Consider the following 22,986-nt stretch of genomic DNA (forward strand, 5'->3'; position numbering starts at 1 on the left):
CAAGTGATATGAATAATTGTGGAATCCTTGGTTTAAATCTACTATGATTACATAAGTGTACGGCCGTGAATATTTAAACCTACGGTTGGACTTGTTTCTTTATGAAAGTCAGAGCCACCATGTGCAAATTTCCTTCTGCCATGTGAGAATATTACAGATCCCAAGCCTTGAACTAAAATTCATCCAATCAGTTGACATTATGCCCTCAGAAATATTTACAGTATTATTTTTGTGTCATGGTTTTTTTAAAATATGTTCTCGAATTTTAAAATCCTGTCCTTTCCTAAAGTGTTGTTATGATCATTGGCATCTTTTTAATCCTGCATTCAGAGGGTGTTAACCCTGATTGTGAGTCAAATCAATTTAAGACTGTTCATCTTTGATATCTTTTGTTTGTTTGCTTTTTTTAGACTGTCCAAGTGATTGTCCAGGCTCGACTTGGCGAGAAGATTTGTACTCGTTCATCTTCATCCCCCACGGGTTCAGATTGGGTAAAATTCCTGTTTTTTGTTAAGGCGTGTTTGTCATAAGGAATCATACATAGTGCAATTACAAAGAATACTATTTATAGTATTACTAAATCATAAGATTAATATATCTAATTCCGTTTGATCCATTCACTTGAAGTATGTTTGTCATCAAATGTTAGTCCTAGGTTTATTTGATTCTCATCTTCTTCTGCAGAAAGTGAAAAACTTAGTCTTTAGAAAAATACCGTTTTAACTAATCTTTATAATAAGTCATTAGCTCTTTCAGCCTGAGTCTTGGGGCTTTGATGTGGGATATCTTTTCTGGCAAGGGAGAAATGAATGAATGTCCCTAATCACTCAAAGCAATGCCTGCGTTACCCAGCATAACCATCTCTCACTGTTTCATGTTGCCATCATGTTCCTTGTGAGTGTTTACACAAAGTCCCTTTTGTCTTCTAGTTCAATTTAGCAATCAAAGACATCCCAGAGGTTACACATGAAGCAAAAAAAGCACTGGCAGGACAGTTGCCTGCTGTCGGGAGATCGATGTGTGTGGAGATCTCACTCAAGACTTCTGAGGTAAGGTGATGGCCAGGATGGTGTCTTCATTTGGCACTCAAAGCTCTTCACACCCTGTTCCAACTCAGCCTCATTCCTGCCTCTTCCCACTCTGAACTTAGCGTTCCCTGAGGAGGTCATGCTTTTTCTATTTACTCTCCCAAACACTTGGAATAGGCTTTTTGTCCTTATTATATGTCAACTATATGTGAAATGTTTCTACTCATCCTTCAAGACTCATGTGCTCTTGAAAATTCACCCCCTTTCTAGTGGGAGAGGTAAGTACTTTCTTTAGACTTACCATGTGCTTTGTTTACATTGTTTCTAAAATATAACTTGATGTACTGTGATTTTTTTAGATGTGTTTTTACTTACCTTATTTCACATCAGGATCAAGGAAGATATTGTTACTTGTGAGTTTATTAATTTATTTCCACTACAAGATGGTGAAGCTGTGTGATATAGTAAAAGGCAGTTGGAGTTTGGAGCTATACAGACCCAAGTTCAGATCTCAGCTCAGTGACTTTGGCCAAATTACTTAACCCCACCCCCACCAACACCACCAAACTAACATGACACTTTGTAGTCTTGAAGGGTTTTTATATTTTTTCATTTAATCCTTATTTGTAAAGTGCCTAACATAACTTACAGTAGGCGATCATTACATGTTCCTGTTCATACTTTACACTTTTATTCTTGAGGTCAGCAGTTATGCCACATCTTATTTATTGTTGTAGTTCTTCAGATTCTTTTTGAAATGAGGCAGGATGTAAATAAATAATCATCTCTTGTGCCTAGCACAGTACCTGGAAAGGCACATAGTATGGTCTTGATGAATTTTGTTGAATGATGTCAATACTTACTCCATGGAAACCTTAGCACCCAAAAAAGCAAAGCTTCCTGTTCTTCTTTGTTGTGTTGCCAGTTTATACAATGAATTATTTTCCTTAGCGATCCATAGGGAGTCCTAAAGGAATCCCTAGAAGAACTCTTTCCTTTCCCAAGTGGAATCTGAGTATAAAATGTTCCAATTGTTCTAGAAAAACTGTACCAACTTGTCTTGGATACTTCCTGCTATTCATCCTTCCTGGATTTTGGGGAGCAGGGGGAATTCAAAATTTATCACGTCTTTTAAAAATGACAGTATGATGAAAAAGATATATATTAAGGATACATATTTAAATTTGATCTAGAACAAGTAAGTTCTGTATTTCACAAACTAACCCAAGTTTACTCCCAAATCTAAAAGAATAACCCTCTTCCAGTTGATTGGTAATAAGGTTACTTGTGTTCAAAAGTATGACTATCCTTCTTACTAAGTGGCACATAGGAATGTTACAGAGTTGAAGGATTCTGGCTTTAGTTTCTGTTTTTCTTTCCCACCCACTAGACTAAGTCTGTTCTCAGTACCAGAGAAAGACTGAACAGTTTGGCTAAAGACGTTACACAGCTAAAAAGATTTTTAAGTGAGGAGCTTGTTAAGGTATTCCTTAACAGTGGGTGTCACCTAAAAATATCCCCTATAGAATTGGAGGGAAAGGCTCTCTCCATCATCTGAAGTATTAGTCTTTTTAAAGAGCAATTTGGATATCCATAGCAAAAGTCTTAGAAGCATGAGTACTCTTTAATCTAATAATGCTAATTCTGGAAATTTGTCTTAAGAAATTAATTTAGGGCGAGGACAGTTTTAATCTCAAGGCTATTTATGACAATGTTGTTTGTAGTAGTGAAAAATTAGAAACAACCAAATGTCCACATATGGGGGGACTGATGGGATGAAATGGTGCTCATATGGTAGAATACTATGCAGCCATTAAAAATGGTGTAGAATTTTATTATAAGAAAAACTTCATGTTGTGTTTATTAATGAAAAAGTCATAAAAATAACAGTATAAGCTCACATTTTAAAAAAGAAATTTTAAGTTTTATTTATTTATTTATTTATTTATTTAAGTAATGTCTACACCCAACGTGGTGCTTGAACTCATGACCCCGAGAGCTGCATGCTCTTCTAACTAAACCACCCAGGTGCCTCTCACATAATTTCTTGAAGTGGCTGATTGGTTTATAAATTGATTTTTTTTTCTTTCTTTATATTTTCCAATATTTTTGTAGTGACTGTATAGTGCATTATAATAAAATAAATAATCAAATAAAGCTGAAGTATTTTTCAATTGTCCCATCTACAGGGTGATTCCATGGAGTTAGAAATTTGGTGTCTCGAAATGAATGAAAAGTAAGTGCTTTTGTCTTAGGGTCCGTGGTTGTGATAGCTGAGGATAAAGCAGATGACGTCATGTGAAAAGTGGGGCTTTGTTATCAGTCATGGAGGGTGTTCTTCCCACTTAACAAAGCTAATAGGTCTTTGCTACAATTTGCTTCATGCTTGGCTTCCAGCCCAGGCACAGAGATGACCTTCAGCGGGAGGGTCAGTCCAGTGAAACTTAGACACCACAGGGAAAGGAGCAGAGAAAAGACTGAAAAGGATTTGTTGTTTTCCCAGAGTACAGATAGTTCTCTGATTAAATCCCTTGCGAGCTCTTGTAACATGACTGCTCTGTGTTGTCTGTTTTCTGTGTGGCAGACATCCAATATGATTTCCCTTCACTACTCCTTTTTACACGCTGTGTTGATCATAGATTGGAAATGCATGTTATTTTCCTTCTCTGTTTTCTTCCTTCAAGGCAGATTAGCTTACTTCCTGCCTGAAGCTTCAGTTTTCAAGAACAGTATATAGGAAAATGGAGGAAGTAGCAACACATCAAAAGAAAATCTTAATAAGTCATCCGTGGGGTGTGGGCATTATTTACTTTCCTAAGTACAAAGCAGTTGCCAGGTTACAGTCTAAAATTTTAGTACCAAACAGACTTTTCGCCAGACTTCCTATTAGATGTATAGAGGTAGACAGCTCATAAGATACTACATTGAGATTGTTTGCACCTTCAGTAATATAATTGCAATGTTGAATTACTGTTTTTAAGTGTGTAGCTTTATTTCGTAGATAACAGCTTCAAAGCTAGGAAAAAATAGAGTAGGTGCCTTTTGGTATCTGCCTGTTTCTAGAGCACAAAAAAGTAAAACTTTTGCTTACCTTAATAATCTGTTGATAAACTGACAAAGAACTCTAATTACACCTTTAGTTCAGAGCATGTTTTCATGATAAATTTAATCTTATACAGTTTCTATTCATCTCTGTTGACTGTAATATTCTGTGAACGGTGTTATGTGGACTGCAAAGCAGGTTATATCCTATCAGAATTTATGAATAATGCTAATAGATGACTCTCAGTCACTAGACAGAACATAACTAACACTTCTATATCCGCTGCATTTCTGTTCTTGGTTTTCTGTGAGTTGAGTAGGCGAATGCTGATAGTGTCTGTGTGCTCCTCAGGTGTGATAAAGAGATTAAAGTTTCCTACACCGTGTACAACAGACTGTCGCTGCTGCTGAAGTCCCTCCTTGCCATAACTAGGGTGACACCAGCTTACAGACTCTCCAGAAAACAGGGGCATGAATATGTCATATTGTACAGGTAAACAGCAATAGTGCTCACCTTCCTGATTCACTCATTAGCCTTGTCACCTTGCACATTGTCTGACTGGCGTACGGGTATTCTGTGATTAATTTTGGACAGATGGTTGGTAGGTAGTTGATGCTATAGCTTTACCATGATTGTCTGTCCCTCCTCCTTTGTGAACCTCAACTTTCTAAAGCTACCAGGTTCTTTGTCCTTTGGTTCTGTGCACAGTCATGATTCCTGTGGAATGGATTTTGAGATTGTACTGATAGATATCTCAAAGCTGAAAAAGGAGCTAAAGACTTTAAACAGGCTGTCCTGGGAAGATTCCACAGCCCTCTATAGTTCAGAGTTAAATTAAAACTTGTCTAACAGACTACTAATCCAGTTTGTTTTTGATTAGTTGTCTGTGGATATAAAGAACTCGTCAGTGATTCTTTGAATATTTTCCTTGGAGTGGTTCACCTCAACACATTTTTTTTTTTTTAAGATTTTATTTATTTATGTGACAGAGAGACAGCCAGCGAGAGAGGGAACACAGCAGGGGGAGTGGGAGAGGAAGAAGCAGGCTCATAGCAGAGGAGCCCGATGTGGGACTCGATCCCGGTACGCCGGGATCACGCCCTGAGCCGAAGGCAGACGCTTTAACGACTGCGCTACCCAGGCGCCCCTGAACACATATTTTTTGAGCGCCATTTTAATGCAAGCATTGTGCTAGGCTCAAGGAAGAACTATACAGAGGCCCTACCCTATAGGTGTTTCTAATCTGTTGTGGGAGACAGTTTGGCACATGCATAATTATAATAAAAAGCAGGATTGGAAAACTACATAGCAGGATCAGGAGAAAAGTACTGGGAGAACACAGGGAGGGAAAGTTTGTTCTGGGTGGGAGAAACCAGACATACTTCGTGATGAAAGTAGCATTCAAGCATTCAAGTTAATTGTCGTCTACTATCTGTGAAGAAAACTTTTGCTTAGCACCTGAATGGCATAAAGGATACAGCCAAGAAGGTAGTTAGATAGCCAGGTTATTTTAAGCACTGTACCAATTACCATGGAAAACTACATAGCAGTATCAGGAGAAAAGTACTGGGAGAACACAGGGAGGGAAAGTTTGTTCTGGGTGGGGGAAACCAGACAGACTTTCTGGAGGAAGTAGCAATCAAGCTAGACTTTGAGGCAGAAAGAATTTCAGCTGGTAGAAGTGAGAGAGAATCATTATTCCAGGTGGGGAGTGCAACGATGGCAAGGCCTAGAAGTGGGGATGGGATAGGAGTTGTGCTCAGTTTGTCAGATGGACCGTAGTGGTGGTATAGAGGATAAGTAGGAAAGTGTGAGAGCAGAGCGTGGAAAGCCAGGAGTTCCCAAATCACCCAAGACTCTTTTCCTGTTAGTGATGAGCTACTGGTTTTAGCCTTTGGCTTACATGTATAGAACTGATTGTGAGGAGAAATTAGTATAGCAGGATGAAAGGACTAAGGATTAGAGACTTAACTAGTTATGTTGAAACAATCTACCACCTTAGAATAGTTATCAAGTCATTCTTTTAATTTTCTTAGCAGTAAGCTAGCAACCCTACCCGTGTTTATTTTTTCAAGTTTAATTTTTGTTGTCCTCTCTATAGTCGTCAGGTTTCAAGTTGAGTATTCCATTTGAAAATTACTAGACTTTTATTCAAATATAACAGAAGATGGACCCCTGGGTGGCTCAGTCGGTTAAGCATCTGCCTTCAGCTCGGGTTATGATGCCAGGGTCCTGGGATCGAGTCCCACATAGGGCTTCTTGCTCGGCGGGAAGCCTGCTTCTCCCTCTGCCAGCTGCCTCCCCTACTTTTGCACTCACTCTCTCTTTCTGACAAATAAATAAATAAAATCTTAAAAAAAAGAAATATAACAAAAGATCACTTCTGACTCTTGCTTCTCATTTACCTATGCTAAGCCCCCTTCATTTTGGTTCTTTTGTAAGTAGCCATACTACACTACTAGTCATCACCTTAGTTAGCTAGGACTCTTAGTCCTTTCATTACCAGTGTTTAAAGCTTTCCTTTATTCTGTATCTCTGGAGTAACACAGTATTTATTGCTGACTGTTTATCATTTAGGAGTACTTTTGGATACAAATAGTATGGTTTAAACCATAGAGAAGTAGGTGATCTCGGAGGTAGATTTGGCTCCCCTCCCCCTTTTTATACTATTGTTTTTGGGTTGTTTTTTTTTTTAAGATTTTATTTATTTATTTGTCAGAGAGAGAGAGAGTACACAAGCCAGGGGGAGGGGCAGAGGGAGAGGGAGAAGCATGCTCCCCGCCAAGCAGGGAGCCCCATGTGAGGCTCGATCCCAGGACCCTGGGATCATGACCTGAGTCGAAAGCAGACACTTAACGACTGAGCCACCCAGGCACCCCTATACTGTTGTTAACAGGTTAACAGTTAGCCTTATACCATTAAAGAATAGCCTTCTGGGTTTTTTTTTTCAAGCTATATTACCATTTTTCCCCTGGCCTTGAAGATTTAATCATGTCACTGTAGAATTACATCATTATAAAAATTCATTCTGAATTTGTTGTTCATTAAGACTGAATTAAAGTTAATTGTCGTCTGTCTGTGAAGAAAACTTTTGTTTTGTTTAGCATCTGAATGGCATAAAGGATAGAGCCAAAAAGGTGGTTAGATAGCTAGGTTATTTTAAGCACTGTACCAATTACCAATATTCAAATGAGTACTGAGCTTTTTTTAAAAAAAAAAGATTTATTTATTTATTTGAGAGAGCACAAGCAAGGGGAAGGGCAGAGGGAGACGGAGAGAGAGACAAGCAGACTCCCCACTGTGCAGGGAGCCCGATGTGGGGCTCGATTCCAGGACCCCGAAATCACGACCTGAGCCGAAATCAAGAGCTGGATGCTCAACTGACTGAGCCACCAAAGGTTGCTAGCAAAATGTCTTTTGGCAGCTTTTTATTGTGTTATTTTATGGCAGGAGTCAGCAAACTATGGCCAGCAGACCACCTGCTTGTTTTTATAAATGAAGTTATTTTATTTTATTATTTTTTTAAGTTTATTTTTTTTAGTAATCTCTACACTTAACATGGGGCTCGAACTCATGACCTGGAGATAAAGAGTCTCACACTCTTCAAACTGAGCCAGCCAGGTGCCCCTAAATGAAGTTATTTTAGAACACAGCCACCCCTCTTCATTGGTGTATCATCAGTGGCTGCTTTTGCAGGACAGCAGCAAAGCTGAGTAGTATGGCGTGTAAAGCCAAAGCTCAGCAAAGCTCAGACTGTATGCCTGTAAGCCTTAAATATGTGATCCTTTTAACAAAAATTTGCTGACCCCTGCTTCATGGTGTCTGTCATTTCTGTGCATGAATTAAATACGTTTCTTTTCTCTCATACCAGCTTATCATTTGTGAGACCTTGGCTTCAGATTTATCCTGAATCCCAACCCTAGCTTATTCTTATCTCATGCCTAACACCTAACCATGGGGCTTTGAACATTGTTGGAGCTTAGTTTTTAATTGAACAAAGCCATGAATGTGTTTAATTTTTAACCATATTACTAGAAAAGTATAATAATGTTTTGTAGTGTAGTTTGTAGTGTTTTGTAATTCAGACCTGGTAGCTGATAGAGACTGCCCTTCCCAGGGAAACTCAGAGAAAGGTTCTGCTGTGCTTATATTTTTGTATTTTCAGAATAAATAGTCTTATGTAATTCTTCTATAATGGAAAAGATTTTCGAATTTCTTAACGAGTTTACTTTGGAATGACTTGTGACAAGCATGGAGAGCTCCCCTTAATTGAAGAGCACTCTCAAGATCTGGTACCTTCTATTGCATATTTGAAAGTTGCCGTATAACACCCAGTGCTCATCACAGCAAGTGCCCTCCTTAATGCCCATCACCCATTTAACCATCCCCCCACCCACCTCCCCTCCAGCAACCCTCAGTGTATTCTCTGTAGTTAAGAGTCTCTTATGGTTTGCCTCCCTCTCTGTTTTTATCTTCTTTTATGTTTCCTTCCCTTCCCCTATGTTCGTCTGTTTTGTTTCTTAAATTCCACATATGAGTGAAATCATGGTATTTGTCTTTCTCCGACTGACTTCTTTCACTTAGCATATTACACTCTAGTTCCATTCACGTTATGGCAAATGGCAAGATTTCATTGTTTTTGATGGCTGAGTAATGTTCCATTATATATATGTGGAATATATAATGGAAATATATATATCACACTTTCTTTATTCATTTATCAGCTGGTGGACATGTGGGCTCTTTCCATAATTTGTCTGTTGTTGATATTGCTGCTATAAACATTGGGGTGCCTGTGCCCCTTCAAATCAGTATTTTTGTATCCTTTGGATGAAATACCTAGTAGTGCAGTTGCTGGGTTGTAGGGTAGTTCTGTTTTTAACTTTTTGAGGAACCTCCATAGTGTTCTCCAGAGCAGCTATACCAGTTTGCATTCCCACCAACAGTGTAAGAGGGTTCCTCTTACACTTAAGAAAGGAGATCTTAAGTGTTCTAATCCCAAGAAAAAATATTCTGTATGTATGGTGATGGATGTTAACTGGACATACTGTGATGATCTATTTGTAATATAAACAAATATTGAATCTTGTTGTTATACATCTGAAACTAATATAATCTTGTATGTTGCACATACCTCAAAAAAAAAAAAAATCTAGGACTTTCTAATAGTGGTTTGAGATCTTTTTGCCAATCTTATTTCTAGATTCTTTATTCCCCGGGAGGTATACTTTAAAAATACATTGCAGGAGCAGGACGAAGAAACTAAAATCGCAGACTCCACTTAATTATTATTTTCCTTATTTCTTAAGCAATTCTTTCCATATACATCCCTATGCCTGCAGCTTAATTGAAGTAGTAACACTGTTGCTCCATTAGGAGAGGTTTTCATGCAGATAAGAAAAGAAGGGTTTGTTTTATTTGTTTTGGCTATAGAGGCCCTTAGAATAAAGAGTCATTTATTTCTTTTTCTTTTTCTTTCTTTCCTAAGGATATATTTTGGGGAAGTTCAGCTGAATGGCTTAGGAGAAGGTATGTATCAAGGTTGAAAAGCATTTGTAGTGTTAAGAGCCCTCCTGACTTCAGACTTGGGCTTGGATGCTGCCTGTCATAATATGTAGCTTGTGATTTTAATATGTATGATATAAGTAAGGAAAAGACAGGTAGGTGGTCCAAAGAGTTGCCAGGGAATGACTAAATAATTTTCCCCAGAGTTCTAGTAACTCAGTATTCTTTCTTATCCTTATACCATTGTCTGTTTTCCTAATTTTCTATAATGAGCATGGTAAATGTTTCTGATGAGCATAAGCAATTTTGAAAAATTGGAAATGAAATCAAGAAAACCGGGAAAGCTGTGTTGGAAACGTCGCCTGCAAGACCCGGCTCTTTTTTGTACTTAGTTCTGGGTGGCAGCATGAGTAGAAGTGCAGTCACTTCCGCACCTGCATAAACCGAGGGGTTCGTGTGATAAAGCCCCAGGGCCCCTTTCCTGTCTCACTGGGCATGTGACACTTTTGGGCCAGGTTGGTTTAGGACTCGCTCAAACTTTAGGACTAACAGTTGTTTTGCCTCTTTGAAGGTAGGTTTATCTGGAAATAGAATGCTGTTTTCCCTTCCAATATTAGATCAATATAAAATAAATCAAAAGAAAAAATATATACACACACATAAACATATATGAAATTGAGGCTGCTGCACTCACGGTGCAGAGTAGATAACGCCAGAGATTATATGATAGGCTGAATGATTCAGGAAAAGCCAGAACACTGTCAGTGTTCTCTGGGGAAAAGCTAATTATGTATTTCTTCTCCTAGGTTTCCAGACAGTTCGTGTTGGGACAGTAGGCACCCCTGTGGGCACCATCACTCTTTCTTGTGCTTACAGAATTAACTTGGCATTTATGTCTACCAGGTGAGGAAAGAGCCTTGGAATCCAAAAGAGCTCTTCCAAAGATATTCAAGATATTAAAGTTTGTTTTTCCCTCAAACTCCGTGGCTAAGCCTACAGTTCAGCTTTGCCATTGCTGAAATCAGTCCCCTTCTGGAAAATAAACTCGAGAGAGAGCCCCGTTTCCAGATGGGAGAATCTGAGTGTCTCAGAGCTATCAGGGTAGAGTTGTGGTTTATATTTAGGGATGCAACAGTTAAGACTCTAGTGGATCCTGCCAATAGATATAAGGTGAGGGGTCCTCTGAAGACTTCAGGGGGGCTGACAAGGCATTCTAACAAATATTGCAATCTGCTTATTGCATTACAGGCAATTTGAGAGGACCCCACCTATCATGGGGATTATCATTGATCACTTTGTGGACCGTCCCTATCCCAGCTCCTCACCCATGCACCCCTGCAATTACAGGTGAGGAATGTGTAGGGGCTTTCCCAAACTGCAGCTAGGGAGAAGCATTCATCTTGCACATAGAGCACCTTTACCAGCACTCACCAGTGGGCAGGGGGCAGTGATGGAGACCCCACATGGAGAGAAATGGAGTGGTTAGCCTCCCTTCCTGCTGCTGCCTGTAAGGTACACCAGGCCTTGGAATATATACACTGTCTCAGAAAATTCTTGGACATCTTAGATCTTGACAGTAGTGATTTGACTTTCGATTTGATTTTGCTTAGAGACTACAAGAGTGGCGGTAATTAACAGAATGTCCTTCACAGATTAAATGGCTTTCTGGTCACCATTGGCACAGTTTAGTTATAGATTAGAATCAAATGTCTTCAGGCCTGGATCCCAGAAAACAGAATTCTATGAAGGTCAGAACAGATGTTTATCAGGATACTGCCTTTATGTGAAGGACTTTTGAAGTTGGATAGGTTCATCTTTGGAGTCCAGACTTTTGTTTCACTGCATCTCTATTGCTGACAGTTCTTTGGTCCCAACAGTGGCCAGGCTTAAGAAAATATTCTCAAATCATAGGTCAGGTAGGGTGTTTGGATTAAAAATAAAAGCCTTGGTCAACCTCTGGATGTTGTTCTCTGGATGTGTTTGACATTATCAAGGACTCAACATGCCTCTTTTGCCACAATGAGCTCTGCCTGAAACAGCTCTTGTCACAACTTGTATCCTTATCTAACCTCCCTTTGTATCCTTTCTGAAATCAACTGCCATCACCATAAAGTTCATGATTTAATTTTCCCCCATCATAGAACTGCTGGTGAGGACACTGGAGTAACATATCCTTCTGTGGAAGATTCTCAAGAAGTGTGTACCACCTCTTTTTCCACCTCCCCTCCATCTCAGGTAGGGGGAAGCAGGTTCTCGGGGGGCTGTAGTTATTTGGTACACATATGGGCATGAAATGGTGTTGGAATTTAGATACGGTCTCTTGTGGTGGTGGTGGTGGTGATTGTTTCCAGGGGGTTATTTTGAGGGGTGAGGGAAAGCCTTCTTATCCAGCAGGTAGTACTGCAATGTTTCTAGTCTATAACCATGCCTTTTTTTTTTTTAAGATTTTATTATTTATTTGAGAGCGCACGCATGTGTGTGCAATCAGGGGCAGAGGAGGGAGGGAGAGAGTCTGAAGCGGACTCTGTTTTTAGTGCGAAGCCCAACACAGGGCTCGATCTCACGACCCTGAGATCATGACCTGAGCCGAACCAAGAGTCGGGCGCTTAACCAACTGAGCCACCCAGGCACCCTTCTAGTCTGTAGCATTCTTAACCCACGCAATTACGTGTAACCTTTACATTGCTGTAAACATCTTAAAATTCCCTAGAAAATGAATCAGAGAATTCCAAATGCATTCTGATACCAGAGAGGTATTCACCCTACTCCTGTTAATTTGGTAGCTACTTCACTTTTGAAGTGGTAAATATGGTTCCTAATAATGGAAGGAGCACAAAAGGAACCAATAATTATTTGGCATCGAATGCCAGTAAGAAACCAGCAGTGCAGTTTCTCTTCATAGTTGACACAGATTTCTGGCTGTCTGCATTCTTTATCTGAACATTCTTAACCATTAACTTTTCCACTTGAGTCTGTCTCCAGTGTCAAACCCAGTTTCAATGAAACACAGGCTCCAGACGGTTCCCAGCTTCCCAAGCAGACCCACCTGTGTGGCCTTTTTGTATAATATACACGGCACCAAGACTGCTTCACCTAAGGAGTTGCTTGTTGCCCGATGACTGAATTTCAGGACGCGTTTCTCCCCTTCCATCCCAAGTCATTCATCTCCCACCTCATGGCCTGCAGCCCCCTGCGCTGCCTGCTCACCCTATCACTCCCCTCCGCTCTGACTTCCACATTAGACAGTTTCTTCCAGACCTAACTCAGTTCTGTGTTCCTCTAAACCAGTCCCAGATTATCCCCTTTCACCATCTTATTTTGGGAGCCCAACAAATGAATTCACTATCCATAACTTTTTATTTTCTTTGTTTTTTAATTAAGAAAACATTTAAATTTACTTCATTCTGAGTTGTTAGGAGATACTGGATTAAAATTATGGTTCTCATCTGTTTCAAAAACAGAAGTTAGGCACAAAAGTTAGCTTAAAAAAAAAAAGCTAGCTTAATGTGTGTGAAGGAAATTATAAAATCCATGGGTCACTATTATTACTGTTGTCCCAATTTAGAGTTAAGGAGGTTCTTGTTGTAAAGTTGCCTAGACAGTTTGGGTGGGTGGGGGGTGGGAACTGTTACTCCTCTCCCCCCATGAATGTATGTAGGCATGAGTGTCACCATTGCTCTGGGAGGGGGCAGCTTCAGGCACTCATACTGACATAGAACAGTACTGACCCAAAAAGAGGGGGAAAGCCTACCAGAGCACATTAGTGCAAGTAGATTATTTTTTAGATAATCAAAATATGAATATGCCAAGTTTGATGTTCTTTGAAGTTTTATTTTTTAATTCTTTTAAAGATTTTTAATTTATTCATTTGAGAGAGTGTGAGTGAGAGCCCGAGGAGGGTGGTGCTTAGAGGGAGAGAGAGAAGCAGAGTCCCTGCTGAGCCGGGAGCCAGATGTAGGATTCAGTCCCGGGACCCTGGGATCATGACCTGAGCGGAAGGCAGACACTTAACCGACTGAGCCACCCGCATGCCCCTATTTTGTTTTATAAGTGATAAATTCATAAACAGTAAATGAAGTTGTGACTTGGGAGATAAGAGGATGGTGAGGCTGGGCTGTAACAAATCAGTTTGTTCTTTCTCAAGTACAGTGGAAATTTGACCTGCCCCAAAAGTAAGGGGAAGTAGTTCCTGCATCTCCTGTTTGCACAAAGTTTGCTGACCTGTGTGAGGGGAGCCTGTCTTTCTCATGGTATCAGTTGCCTGCTGTGTCTTGTCACAGTTTGAGAGTAGATCTTATCAACACTGAGCATCCCATGGGTGAGCCCTGTCACTACCCTCTAGTACCTCTAGTCGAGGCTGGGACAGTTTGGTGCAGAAGTATTCATTTTTAACCTTAGTGGTAGAACAGAAAGAGAAAATGATTTGCCAGCAAGTCCCATCATTCCTATAAATATTGAAATAGTTTCTTCCCTTGGTTTAACCTAGGGAATTGCATAATTGTTCAACAACTTCTATTTGAGCTTTTTGCTAGAGCCCAATAAGTGCATGATGTGGTGTTTGTTTTCCCAACAAAATACGGACCATTTTGTCATGTGGGCAGAGTCGAGTCAAGAAATAGTTGTGACCCTGAATCTGCTACTGTAATTCAGGTCCAACCTCCAGTTCTAAGCACTAACTAGCTAATTGGTCAGACTTAAAGATAGAACAGCAAGACCCAAAATAATCATAATTAGCTTTGAGATCTAAGAGTTTTTAAAGTGCCCCAGCTTTTACTGCATCAGGTTCTCCTTCACCATGCAGGGCTATAAGACACACACACACTCTGATGCGTGTGCACGAGCACACAAACACACACCCATTCATCCTGCCTCAGATGGCGTAGTCAAGTGTGCAGCTGGGGACCTGAGCCTTTTTTTTTTTTTTAAAGATTTTATTCATTTGAGAGAGATAGCATAAGCAGGGGGAGGGGCAGAGGTCCCCACTGGGCACAGAGCCCAACGCGGGGCTCGATCCCACGACCCTGACATCTTGACCTGGGTCAAAGTCAGATGCTTAACCAACTGAGCCACCCAGGCACGCCAGACCTGAACGTATAAAGTTCCAGTCAACAAATGTCAGTTGTTTAAACCTGTCCTTGCAGATTGTGGGTCCCCAGGAAAAGGTCTCTAGTCTAGCATTGTAACCTCAGCATCGTCATCCTCAGCATGCCTTGCACCTGCTCTCAAGCCCTTGCTGCTGGAGGCCATTCTCTAACACCCTTCTGCCTCTTTTGACTAAAGACACACTAATGCTTGGTTTGGGTTTCCCTGTTTTGCCAAGTCAGACCAGCTTGACTCAGCTTTGTTTTCCACCTGCTCATCGGGGCGACAAGCATGCAGTGGAGCCCCCTGGGATAAACGTGTCTTCTTCAGACGCTTCCAAGTTGTTCTTCTAGGAAGGCAGCCATGTTGCTCTCTCCCTGCCGCACCCTGACTTCCAGCGTGCAGTTCAGCCCCCGTGGCTGTCTTCCCTTCCAGAGTTGTTTTCACTTCTTTCTGAAGTCCCTTTCTGTTTTCTTCTCTTGTTTCTCCTGTCTCTGTGTGTATCTGTGCACAGTGTGTGTTTACTGTCACAAAGGCACATTTTCAGACCCCTACTCCTGTGGTGACGGACACTCTGAGGGTCCCCATGGCAGGACTGGCCTTTTCCCATCAAGTGAGTCCATACTGGGAAAAAGGGGATATAATCAGACAGCATCTTTTTCTTTGAAAATTATACATAAAGTACAGGGTATAGCTATTTAAGTGTCCCCAAGTGTTCTGGGGGTTATTTGAGGCTTGGTAATTGATTTTTAACAGGATGCAGCCATAGCACAGCAGCCCAAAATAGGATGTTCATTTGCCCCTCCTCCTACCATTGATGTAAAAAATACATGGAGTTATTTATATCTTATTTCCAAATAAACAATCCAAGAGTGGTATTCTTTCTTTTTCAATATAAATAGGAACCCTCCCATACCCAGGGGTGATGGAGGGTGTGATTAGGGAAGATGCCTTCTGTTTCAAAGGGACCTCAAGGACAAAGGAGAAAATAGAATGACCTGGGAAAAACCAATGACTTTGGCTGCAAGTTCTGCCCGGGCTTGTGCTTCGCTAGTCCGTTGGGCTGGAAACCTCAACAGTTAGCTGAGCCCCTGGGAAAACGGGGAGCAGGGAACTCATTTGAGGCCTTTGGAAGGCTGCAGAGCTAGGAATGTCAGTCCCACTGCAAACAAGTCTCTGCTTTCTTTGCCACAGAGTAATGGCCTGGTCTGTCTTTAACCCTTACGTCAGGCCCCCTGCCCTGTGAGGATGTGGGCTGGGATTCATTCCTTACCTCTCCACGATCTTTATCATTAGTCATACTCTAGGATTGCCTATTTTTTCCTCCTCCTTTCTTCTGCCCCTCTTTGTTTTTCTCTTGCTTAGCTCTCAAGCTCTCGCCTTTCCTATCAGCCTGCTGCCCTGGGCGTTGGATCAGCTGACCTGGCTTACCCAGTAGTGTTTGCTGCTGGCTTAAACGCCATACACCCTCACCAGGTATCTTTAAAGATGGGGAGAACCCCGGGGGTTCCTGTGCTGCCTCCCCTGCCCTGAGGCAGTTGAGGGGCCTCTTCACATGCCGGTATTATGCTAAGTGCTCGGAAACAAAGCTCTCTGGAGGACCAAGGTGACTCCAGGAGGAAGGGCCTCCTAGAGTTCAGAAAGGAAAGAAGAGCTTCCAAGTGTTTTCTCCCTCTCTTTCCTTTCCCTCTCTAGTTCTTACCACGTATGTCATGTCTCCCGTTAGCTGAGTCCCAGAGAAGACAGATCCAAGGTTTCCCGCCCATTTGGTGGCAGCATTGGTGGTGGAAAAGCTCAGAGGCAGCTACCATCAAACTAGGCCAAGTTTCCCCTCCTGCCTGACACTGCCATTATTCACTGTATTCTTCCATTTTCCCCCAAAGCTCATGGTTCCTGGGAAGGAAGGTGGGGTACCCCTTGCTCCCAACCAGCCTGCCCACGGTGCCCAGGCTGACCAGGAGAGACTGGCAACCTACACCCCGTCTGACGGGGCCCACTGTGCTGCCACACCTTCCAGCAGGTGAGTTCACAGCCCGGCTGCTCAGGCGGCCAGGGGCCCATCCTCCCTGACACATGTGCCTATCTGGTGTCCGTGAAAAGTCGCTTTCAGCATTGCTTCCGGCTTGGCACTTAACCCCAAATGTGGGATTCTTAAAGTTCTCCCTGAAAATCTCATATTGCAGCTGGTATGTAAGGAAGCTGCCCCCAGCTTGCTGTTAACAGCCAACAGCCAGAGCCTACTTCTTATCACCCTCATCCAGTGAAGGGGCCTTTCAGATGTGTGTGTATTTTTTTTTTCCTCTTACCCCAAAATTTATTCGCTGGGAGTCAGTCCTCAGTGTTTGCTAAGGACCAGAGCAGAAGGGTTTGCTGTAGCCCTCAAGTGTGGGGCCACAGTGGATCTGTGGTGGTAGTTAGGATTGTTGTGTTTTTTTCTCTCTGCTGTGTTAGCACCTCATGGAGCTTCTTTAGAAACAACTGGTTTTCTTCATTAAAAATTTAAAAAAATCTTTGTCTTTTCTGATTACAGAAGTGATACATTCTATAAATTTCAAATTACGAAGACATTGATGAGGTAGAGCATAAAAGTTCTCACAATCTTACCCTGCACAAATTGCCACTGTTACCGCCTTTTCAAAGATGAGAGGATCTCAGAGGGTTAAGTGATTTGCCAGACAGCACGTAGCTCACAAAGTGGCCGGCGCAGGCTGAGCTCCTCTTTCCCTTAGCTCGGAGTTCTCCCGTGGGAAGATGAGGCTGTCCTGACCCGCCCTGCCCTCCCTCGACTGCAAGGCCCCAGAGATAATGACGTTGATTGCCCCACCACATCCCAAATGAACTTTTGGATAATAGAAATTTTTGGTATTTTTTTTCATTCCCACAGTGGAGCAGTGGGAGGGAAATTATTTGGGAAGACCTTCCTGTGCCATCCATCAGGAAAAATAATTACTTTCGGTCCTGGCTTCCCAAACTTCCATCCTTTTATCCCTCCCCCTGTCAGATAATCAAAGGAAGATCCCGTTAGTCGTTTTACACTCCAAAGTTTTCTGAGCCTTGACTCCTGGAGCATGCCTGGGAGTAGCTAGAGATAGAGGACCCTATCTCTTTGGGGTAGCGGTTCTTAAAAGCAGGTCATCAGAGCTCAGGCCTTTCCTCAGTGCTGGTCCTTCCTGCTGGCTGGCTTCCAGAGTCCACTTAGACAGCACAGGCCTCCTCTCTACCTTGAGCCCCTGCTTTTGGCCAGAGGACCTTTCCTAAACACTGCTGCTGCTAGGGCTGTGACTACTGGCCTGGCAGCCACGAGGTACACCCCCCCTACCCCATCCCCTATCCCCCATCATCCAGGTCTCCTCATCTGTCTGGAGAGCTGGAGAGGGAGGAAGTGGGCAGCCAAATGAAATGTGTCATTGAAAGACCTTGCTGAACAGAGGGTTGATTGGGGGCAAGGAGAGGAAACGTGGTATGGAGCACAGAGGACCTCAACTGAGGCAATGTGTCATGGGCGGAGAAAGCTCTGGCTATCTAAAGAGCCAGATTTGGGACTCTCAACTTAGAATCATGACACTGCCCCTTGTGAGGTAAGGTTTAAATTTAACCCGGTACTGTATAAACACTGTAAATGATTCCTTCTTATGGTAATTTTAGATAACATAACAAGGCAGAGAAAAGCGTAAAGCTTGAGTCTCCCTAGGTCATAGATTACTATTAAAATCATGGTCGTTTATGAGCACTGCTTGTCGGTATGTATGATTGCTACATGCTTGGTACCTGATGCTTATCGATGGTATTTCAGATGAAATTGAATGTAAGCTTTACACAGTTGTAACACTGAATTTCATTCACAGATGCCTCATTTTTATTTGCTCTTGGAAGTGCAGTTCTCTGCAGTCAGATCTGAAGGCAGAGTGACAGGGGCAGCAGCCAAGCCCCGTATTGCCATTTCCCACGTGGGTCGGTCAGTGGGGAGGGGGGCACTCCTGCCCTGGACTGTAGCCCCACCAATGGTGGGTTTGTGGGGAACCATGTAGGCTCTGCTGTGGTTTGAGAATGAGTACCAACACTGTCTGTCTTCTCCAGCGAGGATACTGAAACAGTATCAAACAGCAGTGAGGGCCGGGCATCCCCCCACGATGTCTTGGAAACCATCTTCGTCCGCAAAGTGGGGGCTTTTGTCAACAAGCCCATCAACCAGGTGATTTTTCTGGCACTGCCACCTGTGAGAATGTCTGAGCCTTTAGAGTGAGGCCTTAAGGGCAGGGCTTTTCACCTAGGGTCTGTGGGACCCCTGAAATTGCATGTAAAATTGTGTGTGTGTGTGTGTGTGTGTGTGTGTGTGTGTGTGTGTGTGTATGTATGAATTTTTTGGCAAGAGGGTTAGTCACCTGTGACAGCCCTCCAGAAGAAGTTCACAGCTCTTGTTCTCTGATGGTATAAGCCTCCCATAGCAGAGGGAGACTAGGCACTGTTTGGTACAGGCACCTTGCACTCAAGTGTCTGGGCCTCAGCCTTACTCAAAATAAGAAGTTCCTCCTCAGCTCTACCAGCACAGAGCAGTTGTTGCCCAGTCACTATGGGTCAGGCCTCCAAAGCTGATTCCCAGTGTCCTGGGGGGCCCTACCCCTGTTTATGTTGTGGGTGTGTGATGGGAGGCAGGGGAGAGTCAGACTTCTCCAGCAGGATGGGAACCTGAGGACAGTGTGGTCAGCCTGGGTGTGCGAATCTGCTGGCCCGACAGGCTGCTGGCTGCCTCTGAGGAAGCCTGTAAGCTGGGGCTGGGGTGGGCTCTGAAATTTCCGTGTCTCTTCAGGTGACCCTGACCAGTTTGGACATACCCTTTGCCATGTTTGCTCCCAAGAATTTGGAGCTGGAGGATGCCGATCCCATGGTGAGTCGCCCTTTGACTAAAGTTGACAGATGGTGCTATGTGTGTTGTCTTCCTTGGCGAGTCACTGTTCTCCACAGACTATTAGCCGTGCTCCTGGACTTAGAGATTTTCAGCCAGCATTGGGTCCCTTACAAATCTTCTATTAAGAGCAGCTTGCACCAGTGTATGGAACCAGCCCCTACCTCCACCTTGTTCTGAAACAGGTGAATCCTCCGGACTCCCCAGAGACTGAATCTCCTCTCCAGGGCAGCCTGCACTCGGATGGCTCCAGTGGGGGCAGCAGTGGCAATACCCACGATGACTTTGTCATGATTGACTTCGTAAGTTGCCATCACCTTCCTGGACCTTTGCTGCCATAGGGGAAATAAACTAGAAGCGTCCAGGGTACTTGAACAGGACTTCCTTCACAGGGATCAGATGGGCTGGTTACAGACAAGAGGGGATGGGACGGGTGGGCACCTGGCTGTGCAGTTCATGGGGGCAACCTGCCCCCACACCCTGTTTGGGAACACATTTGGAGGCCCATGAACAAGAAGGCATTTTGTGCCATGTCTTTGGTTAAAATTCAACTCTAAATGAGGATTTGCCAGTGGTATCCATCTAGGCCCTATTCCTGCCTGAATGGATGGCCCTTTGCTAAGAAAAGGAGTTTGAGGGAAGGGAACATAAACCTTAGCACCTGGTTTGCACCAGGGCTAGAGTTCAGCTTCCCAGAGGAGAAGGGTGTAGGGATTCCTCTCCCTAAGATGAACCTGGAGAAACCCTTTCTCTGATAATTACTAGAAAGAGGATTGTTCATAGCTTCCTTCCCTTGTTTTCCTCTGTGATCTAAGGCAAGCTAAACTGAGTCTGTCTTGTTTTTGAAGAAACCGGCTTTTTCTAAAGACGACATTCTTCCAATGGACCTGGGGACCTTCTATCGTGAATTTCAGAATCCCCCTCAGCTGAGCAGCCTCTCCATAGATATCGGGGCACAGTCCATGGCTGAGGACTTGGTATGGAAACCCCTTCCCCCGCCAGACCTCATGCTGCAACCTCCTATCCTCTTCTAATGGTCATTCCTGCTCCAAAGGCCTAGAAATTTCTTCGTGTTACTCTCCCCGCTCCCACACCTCCCATCTTCTCTCTAACAGGAAAGAGACACTTTAGATCCTTATCTTCTGTTGATCACACTTGAGGTTGCATTGTGCCTGGCAGTCACTATCTCGAAGTTGCTTGCATTGACTTCCTCCCCTTCTGTCCACGCTCACCATTATTTCCCATCCCTGCGGTTCTCAGGTCTTCTGCTTGCTGCTGCCACAAAGCCAAGCTGCTCCAGTAGCTCTTGCATTCAGCTGTTCAGCTTGTCAGGCAGACGCCAGTGGTACAGGGCAGAAGAAATGCGAGGTCCTGAGTATTGGCGTTCTTGCTCTTTCCTCGGAGAGCTCATTCTTGATTCCACCAACAGTTCTCGAGTTTAGCCAGATGTCCTGATACTGACTGTAATCTCTGCATCTCTGCTTAGTATATTTCCTGTGTCCAAAGGGCAGAGCACCATGCTGCACGGCTATAAACTCCGGGTGCCCTATGCCTCCACCCAGCCTGTCCCCAGATGTCACCAGAGGCTCTTAGTCTTGTCGTCAGAAAAGAATTCAAAGATGGGCCAGACGCCGTGGTTGAGCGGTGCAGGTGAAGAGTTTACTCTGTTGAGAGTACACTCGAGAGAGGGTGAGGTTGGGGAGCTGTATACCCCAGGGTTTGGGTCTCTGTCTCATTGACTGTTGTTAACTAGGGTGGGAATAGTTACTGTTTGGAAAGAGGATTTCTTTGGGAGTAGGTTTTCACGCCTTTTCTCCCTCACTTGGTCAGGGTCTTGGGCCTTCTTTGTCTTGGGCCTGTCTGGTTTGGTTTTTTTGGTTTTTTTTTAAGATTTTATTTATTTGACAGAGACAGTGAGAGAGGGAACACAAGCAGGGGGAGTGGGAGAGGGAGAAGCAGGCTTCCTGCTGAGCAGGGAGCCTAAAGCGGGGCTTGATCCCAGGACCCTGGGATCATGACCTGAGCCGAAGGCAGACGCTTAACGACTGAGCCACCCAGGCGCCCCCGGCCTGTCTGGTTTGATCTGGCTTCTTGTGGCCCTGTTTCTGGAGTGTGGCCGGCCAGGACAGGCCTCTAACTTTCCCATAGCTGTCCCTTACTCCCCCTTAGCTGTCCCTCACTCCCCCTCTGCTGGCCTCCAGGCATCCTGTTAAAACCTAACTAGCTGCTTACTCTAACACCACAAGGTGTCAGGTCCCTCTGCCTGAGGTGGGATGTCACCTGTATCAACATTAGAGGAATGGCTTTACTAGGACTCTTGGAATATCTGCCCTTGATTTGCTCGAAACAGAAAAACATGCTCAGTAATTACTATAACAGTGGCATTATTATTAACATTTATCAAGGCTTTCTAGGTGCCAAGCATTTTTCTAAGTGCTTTATGTGAATTTTCAACAATCCTAAGAGGTAGCTTCTCTCACTATCCCAGTTTACAGATGAGCAAACCGGCACCATAAACAGATAACTTGCTGCTGGTCACACTGAGCTGCCAACACACAGCTTTGATCCCAGGGAGTCTGTCTTCTGATTTTAGGCTTTTAGCCACTGCTCCCTGGCTTCTGGCTGGAAACGTGCTTGGAAGAAACTAGACTGCAAAGGCTCTAAGAATGACTCTGCAGCCAGGAGTGGCCAGTCGCCCCTGCCTCCTGCAGCTGCCCTGGTGCTCCCAGTGCATCTGGCCCACCTGCCAGTTCTGGGGCGGGACAGGGCCCACCTCTCCCCAGCACGTCATGCCAGTCAGGAAATCTCTGCAGAGGCACATTCATTCAGCAGTGGAGACAGAGCACCTGATTAGGGTCAGATTTTTATTAATAGCTGATTACTCGAGGGCAGTTAAACTTACCTCTTCATGTTCTGTTTTCTTCTCTTATTGTTTACTTTCAACTTTCTAACGCGCCCCTTCCTCAGCTGGTGGAAAGATACTAATTCTTAGGCCTCACCACAGACCTGCTGAGTCAGACTGGCTTGGGAGCGTGGCTGGGACGGCCTTGTGCCTGTGCCCCCAAGGGATTCTGCTGCCCAGCACAGATCATGAAGAATTCTCGTAAACTTCTCTTAATCCGTAGCGTGCTAAGCCTACTGTTTCATTCCTGGGTCAGTCTGATCTGTGCCAAAGGTAACTTCTTTGTGTCATTCTGTTATTGGCACGTTCCTTTTCTAGCTCGTTAAGTGTGTGGCCCACTTGGATTCCCTCGGCTGTTCTACCGAGCCCCCAGGCCCCCACACAACCTGCTGGACACAAGCCCTCTGTGCGGTGCCTGCCCCACTGCCCTGCATCTCCTGCTCTTCCAGCCAGCACTGCTGCTCTGAGCTCAGTGCTGTGCTCCCTTCTCCAGCCAGGACGGCGGGGGGGGGGGGGGGGGGGG

At 43.7% G+C, this 22,986-nt stretch overlaps 1 protein-coding gene across 12 annotated transcripts in view; it reads left to right on the forward strand.

Moving 5' to 3' along the window:
- ATG13 (autophagy related 13) overlaps positions 1–22,986 on the forward strand; it is a 52,470-nt gene that overhangs the window by 27,055 nt on the left and 2,429 nt on the right. For all 12 annotated transcript variants that reach the window (XM_008701019.2, XM_008701022.2, XM_040639042.1 and 9 more), the window contains 13 exons: positions 411–491; positions 930–1,049; positions 3,218–3,264; positions 4,423–4,563; positions 9,560–9,600; positions 10,383–10,479; positions 10,825–10,923; positions 11,718–11,811; positions 16,542–16,678; positions 18,736–18,850; positions 19,466–19,543; positions 19,747–19,863; positions 20,410–20,538. In XM_008701019.2, coding sequence (XP_008699241.1) covers positions 411–491; positions 930–1,049; positions 3,218–3,264; positions 4,423–4,563; positions 9,560–9,600; positions 10,383–10,479; positions 10,825–10,923; positions 11,718–11,811; positions 16,542–16,678; positions 18,736–18,850; positions 19,466–19,543; positions 19,747–19,863; positions 20,410–20,538 — 1,296 coding nt within the window. The remainder of the gene's footprint in view (positions 1–410; positions 492–929; positions 1,050–3,217; positions 3,265–4,422; positions 4,564–9,559; positions 9,601–10,382; positions 10,480–10,824; positions 10,924–11,717; positions 11,812–16,541; positions 16,679–18,735; positions 18,851–19,465; positions 19,544–19,746; positions 19,864–20,409; positions 20,539–22,986) is intronic.

The sequence above is a fragment of the Ursus maritimus genome, unplaced genomic scaffold, assembly GCF_017311325.1.
Source record: "Ursus maritimus isolate PB19 unplaced genomic scaffold, ASM1731132v1 scaffold_23, whole genome shotgun sequence".
NCBI classification, from domain to species: Eukaryota; Metazoa; Chordata; class Mammalia; order Carnivora; family Ursidae; genus Ursus; species Ursus maritimus.